Source organism: Blennius ocellaris (genome assembly GCF_963422515.1).
Source record: "Blennius ocellaris genome assembly, chromosome: 8".
Lineage (NCBI taxonomy): Eukaryota > Metazoa > Chordata > Actinopteri > Blenniiformes > Blenniidae > Blennius > Blennius ocellaris.
This window is the reverse complement of record NC_137657.1, coordinates 13,784,889-13,790,888: the sequence shown is the minus strand read 5'-3', so window position 1 is coordinate 13,790,888 and position 6,000 is coordinate 13,784,889. Positions and strand designations below refer to the sequence as shown.

The 6,000-nt window shown below is 47.0% G+C and overlaps 1 protein-coding gene across 2 annotated transcripts in view; it reads right to left on the bottom strand.

Annotated features, from left to right (window-relative positions):
- erfl3 (Ets2 repressor factor like 3) overlaps nt 1-6,000 on the bottom strand; it is a 49,580-nt gene that overhangs the window by 12,198 nt on the left and 31,382 nt on the right. For both annotated transcript variants that reach the window (XM_080500766.1, XM_080500767.1), the window contains exon 2: nt 2,991-3,225. In XM_080500766.1, the coding sequence (XP_080356892.1) occupies nt 2,991-3,225 (235 nt within the window). The remainder of the gene's footprint in view (nt 1-2,990; nt 3,226-6,000) is intronic.

Genomic DNA, 6,000 nt, shown 5'->3' with positions numbered 1-6,000 from the left:
ACTTTACATGCACACTCTTGCGCATAAAGACACTTGCAGAGTGCGAGTGTAATCCTCTCAACAGGAGTGGGAATTTCACAGCGGTCGTGGGAGCGGGAGGCCAGGATGACGCATTGGGCCGAGGCTGCGTCCCCGTAAACGGAAAGCCGGCACAGACGCACATGTCTGCACACAATGCAGCGGGCCTGATTAAGGGAATTTCCACCATGTGCATGGCAGACAGGAAAGGATAAGATCACTGAGGTAAAAATAATAATTACAAAGGCCAAGTGAGGAAAAAAAACAAAAAAGAACACTTCAAAACAAAGCGTGCCTTTTCAAGTATGTGTGCATGTGCGCGTGGTCTAATTGCCACAAGCCAAGTGTGGTCTCCATTATTAGCAGGCTCCAGGTTTTCTTCATATGAAGGGGGGGGGCACAAGGTTTTTTTCCCTGCTCCCGGCAGTTTATTCCATATGTGGACTTGTTGCCGTGCACATGTGTGACTGTGTGCCTCTTTTATAACTTCATAAGTCTTTAGTGCCAGTAATCCTCTCACCACATTACTATTAACGCGCGTGTCGATAGGCTTCATTTCCAGCGCCTGTAGGGACGAAACACTGAAAATCAAACGACAGCCCGGACCTGGTTGTGTGCAGGCTTGTGCAGCGTTTCGTCGACCGTCCTCGAACTCCCCTCTGCACACTTTAAAGGATCGAAGTGAGACAAGCAGGCTGTGAGGAGGACGGCGAAAAACCGAAAGTGGATGGAGAAAGTCATGAGAAGGAAACCTGTTGATCAGCCCACTAAGGCCACTCGCTAAGTTCCTGCTATATACAGTATAAGCACTTACTGCAGCCGTAAGCTCCAAATCTGTTACAGCTCCAGAGGATGGAGGGCCTATAAATAAACGGGCTCACCACAAGTATCCCAATCCGCATTCTTTTTCCTCTCTAATTCAGGAATCCTAAATCCAGGTTGCCAGTCCCAATGTACGAGTGCATTACGCTGTCGTCTGCGATAATTCCCTCTGTCCGCACAGAACCCCAACGTGGAACACAGGTGATCTTGATCTCACCACCGCATAACGAAGGTACATAATCCCTCCCAGCGCTAAATTTAAGTCACTCAGTGTATTTTCCTTCATTGATGGCCTGTGCGACTTTCTTTAATGTGCTTAACCCAATCTTGGCTTTGTTTGTTGGTTTACAACCAGGCGGGGACACAGCGCCGTGAATGAACTGAGATGTGTGTGTGTGTGTGTGTGTGTGTGTGTGTGTGTGTGTGTGTGTGTGTGTGTGTGTGTGTGTGTGTGTGTGTGTGTGTGTGTGTGTGTGTGTGTGTGTGTGTGTGTGTGTGTGTGTGTGTGTGTGTGTGTAATCCCTGGAACACGGACATTGAGGAGCTTGATATAAATAATCCAGTAAATATTCACTGACAACCTCTTATAAGAAATACTGTCAACGTTCTTCCTATGAAAGCCAACCGAAAACCAAGACGCGGATTTGTTTAGTTTAAAAGAATTGCTTTGATTTGTTGAGCTCGTTTGTTGGTTTTTAAGTAATTGTCTTTGTGTTTTCAATTTTCCCCCAAAATTATATCGTATCAGCATGTCGCCGTCATGACTTTCACAACAAATGACAGTTTTGGTGAGTTTCAGCTCACTAAAATAACCCTCAGCTGCCTAAATAAATTAAACAACAAACCAAACTTAGAACCACGAGCATATTCATGGAAATGCCAAAAATGATGAACATCGACGTTACCTTGGCAATGAATGAAAAACATTTAAAAAATCATACTTTTGTGAGCTTTGAACGAGGTTTATCGCCCAGCTGTGCCACCGTCATAATGTTGTAATGGGCTTTTGGACACGACTTTAAAACCACGAGGCGTAAAGGTGCAACTGGGTGAAGAACTGAAACTAAACTTCTCCAGGTCGACACTGCGTGACGTTAATGAGGTCACCTTCCGCAACCGTAAATGTTCCTGCACGCGCGCCGCTTCCAGGGGTTCGAGTGTCTGCTGGGGTATTTAGAAAAGTAAATGCATGTCCAGACCCACGTTTTCTACTGCTGCACAAAGACGGGCCTTACTTCCACCTCGCCGTCCTCTTTTATATACAAGCTATTTCGTCCACTGGCCAGAAGAACTCGAGTCACGGCAAATGCGTCCCCATGCAAACAGGTGTAGACCTTTGGAATGTTCCCCATTATCTCCAGCTGTGGACAAGCTCATGTTCTGCTTTACCGAGTCATTTCACAGATTTAAAAACTAATCCGAGGTATGCTGGAAGTGTTGAATCACCGAAGGACCCCGAATTTAACCCACACCCAAGAGTTCCTCTGGGTGTGAAGTGACTCATCACAAATAAGTTTGGGAAAAAAAGGACTTCTTTCTCCATTAGTGACCTGTGTTTTTCTCACTCCTAAGGCGAAGCTTCAAGCTGCCATCTTCTTAACTAGCGGCAACTATGGGAAGCATAAGATTCTAAATCTCTCCTGGACTTTATGATCCACGCAGTACATACTTTACGAACGATACAATCGATACAATCAAGAATCAACAAAAGCGAGTCCCCCCCCCCCCCCCCCCCAAGTGGTAACAGCAAGCATACAAAACTAACTCGTGTGCTATGATGGTTGAATCTCAGTGGATTCTCCATTCAGATGGGAGCGTGTACGGTTTGGTTTACATGTGTAAATGTTGATGAGGATACAGCGATCGTCAATACGTTCCGATGAAAGACAGCTTTTGGAGTTCAATGTTAATAATGCCATGAATGGTCAAATTGATTTTACTTCTCTTCACCCATTCACAACAGAAGAGGTGTCGCCTGCCATGAAAGATGCTCGACCCATCCACTGGGAGCAGTTTTGGGGTTCAGTGTTCTGCTGAAGAACACTTATATGGACAGATGGGGGGGGGGGGGGGTTGAACCTGTAACCTTCCGACTGAGTCGCAGCTGTCCAAGTGAACACACATTCTCACGAGTTTCCCCGTCTGCATACCTCAACGCTCTGCTCAGCTTGTCGTAGTTCATCTGGGGTTTACACTTTCTGGCCCCCCAGAGGCGGGCCACCTCGTCGGGGTCCTTGATGACGAACTCGCCATAGTCCCCCTGCCAGGCGATGACGTCGTGGTATTCTTCTTTCCGGAGCAGCTCCAGGATGAAGTGCCACAGCTGGATCTGCCGGGACCCGGGACTTGACTCCGGCTTGTAGGCCCATTCTGGGAAGGCGAACCCTGTAATGTAGAAGAGAAGAAGAGTGGGGGGTTAAGACGAGATGCTTGAGTTCTGCTGGGAACAGTACGGAGTTTTTTTTTTCCTTTTTTGGGGGGGTGTAACTCAAGCTCACAGAGTAAACTCTCTTTTATCCCTGTGGAGAAACTCCGACTATAAAACCTTGTTTTGAAGGGAGAAAAGAAAAAGACTGGGATATGATTACATTTAGCAGACGGCATTTGCTTCAGGTGACGGTGCTAAAAGAGAAAAGAGGATTATAGGTGTCTGGCCAAGTATAGATCAATTACAGCACTGCAGCTCAGTACACGCAGCGGACTGTCCCCATTCAATCTTCACGTGGCAGAGAGCTCCTTTAATGACTCCCCCATTTTTTTTTTTTTTTTTTTTTGCTGCATTTCCTTTAATTTCCCAGCCTGAATTAAACATGTTGCTCAGGTTACTCTCGACCACTCTATTTTATGGACATTACTGGAGTGCAGGATGAAGGGCAGCGAAAAGAACAGGGAGAGGAGACACTAAGTCAAAGACAACCACGTTAAAAGCGCCTCGACATGCCTCAGTCAGCAGGGCGAGCTTCTCCAATCAATTAGCCTAATAAAGTCAGGTGGGGGGGAAGGTTTTTGGATAAATCATAAGATCACCGGTGGAACTACCAGGCCGAAGGTTGTCGTGTCAGTGGGCTCCATGGAACAGCTCGGCACGCCAAAAAAAACCCAACCCTTTTCCACCTCTCCTCCACCTCTTTCCTCTCATGCAGTCATTCTTTCCTCCCGGCGGAGGAAAAACAACACGTCCACTGTCTATCCCTTCATCTCTCGCCGCCCCGCTGCTCGAAGGAAACGCGCGGCAAAGAGGCGCAGAACGAGGACGTGGGCGCCGGTATATGACTGTCTGCGCGAGCATGTGTGCGCCCAAATGTACAAGTTTGGAGGAGAGTTTTTTCGTGCGCGTGTTTTGAAAATGTTTGTGCGAGTCTCCCACTAACATTCTGTTCGCCTGGGCGGTCAGGGAAATTTGACACGATTGAGCAAAACAGACTATCGCCGTAATATTTAGTCACGGATCGCCTGGACTGGTGCTTCACCAAGAAGCGGTCTCGTCGTACCGACAGATGCACGAGGAGGTTGTTTCAACAGAGGCAGAGCATCCACTCAGCTCAAGTGTCACTTGATGCCCATTCATCCCGCATTTATATTTTGCTGCAGTAAATGTAGAAAGTCTCATACTTAACTGCATAAAATTGTGTGTCAACTGAAATCTATGTAATGTGACTCATTCAACTAAATCGATGGTGCATTAGGTATTTTCTTAACATTACATTTCTTGCATTTAGATTTTTTTTCTTGTTTTCCCCTTCAAATTTAGAATTATAAGACTGTACTAAAATGCAACATGGCAATATAAAAACCACCCCCCCCCCCCCCCCCCCCCCACTTCGGAAATCAATAAAGAGTCAAATCACCAGGTTCCTGACACTAATGAGTTTCGGTGCTACTCATTCCAGGTATATTGTTTTACAAGGGACAGGAGGCTCTATTTTTATACACACTCGGCTCATTTTTATCCCCGCTCCGAAACAGCATGGAAAGACATATAACGCCAGCGTGGAGCCCCGTGTTTGCCGTGTGCAAATGCACAGCATGCAAGTGGCAGCAGAGGAAATGAGACAAAGCTGGGGCGGGAGGGCTGGTTAACAAACAGCGCAAATCACGAGATTATGATGTGCGGGTTCCTGTCAATGGATTTGCTGGATGACCGCCCGAGGCAAAGATAGATAGCCTGATAATCCCCTCTCGCTCCAGCCCCTCTTCGCACTGCCCAGGCAAGCGTTGCGTAACGGTAAATAACGCCCTGTGAAGCATCTACAAATCTATACGTGTGTGGCGGCGGCTGAAACTTTTCATCAACTTAAGCGAGCGCCCAACAAGTGTCTTCAGCTTTCAAAAATAGCGTCTGCGGGGAAAACTAATCCGTCTATGCATCTTCTTACTCATCGGACGCAGGCGACCAGCCATTTCTCAACCACCTTTTTTCTCGGGCCCCGCTTTCCTCCGCGAGCGATGTATCTGCGAGGCATGGTCAATGAGTCACTCGGTAGTCCCACCTACTCAAGAGTCATGTTGTGATAGAAAATAAAGGATTACGGATATCTCAAATCCATATACATATTCCATCCCCAAACTCCAGACAGGATCTTATTAGCGCCGAGCGTTATGCACACGGCAGGTGGCCGACAGCAGCTGTGCAGGCAGCCACTTTTCTTTAAACTAAAGATTATTGTTCCTTATAACAAACACGGCAATGTGTGAATAATAACCATGGGTGTAAAAAAAAACTGCAAACTGTCTCATCTGCGTCTGTATTTTCTCAAGACTTCCCAGGCCTGCATATGTAGGTAGCAGTTAACATGCAAATGACACTCTGTCGCTACCATTTTATTTCCTTCCGCTTTCCCCCCCCCCGTCAAACATTCAAACAAACACTTGTGGCACGGTCTAACCTTAAATGAACCACGGCCACGGGGGAAACAGACTGGGCGGCTATCGCGAACACAGAAATTTGCGGAGCGTGCTCGAACGTGCAATGATTTAAGTTCTAAAAAGACGACGGCACGGCACAGTCTTTCCCGATGAGGGAAAATTACTCGGTGTCAAAACAAGCCGATGCTGAGAGGTGGTTGGATCAAATCCCCCAAACAGGCCCAAATGAATAAACGCGTGCTGTTGACTGTATCTTAAGTCGTCAGCCTGGAGTGCTGCTGTCAAAAAAAAGGA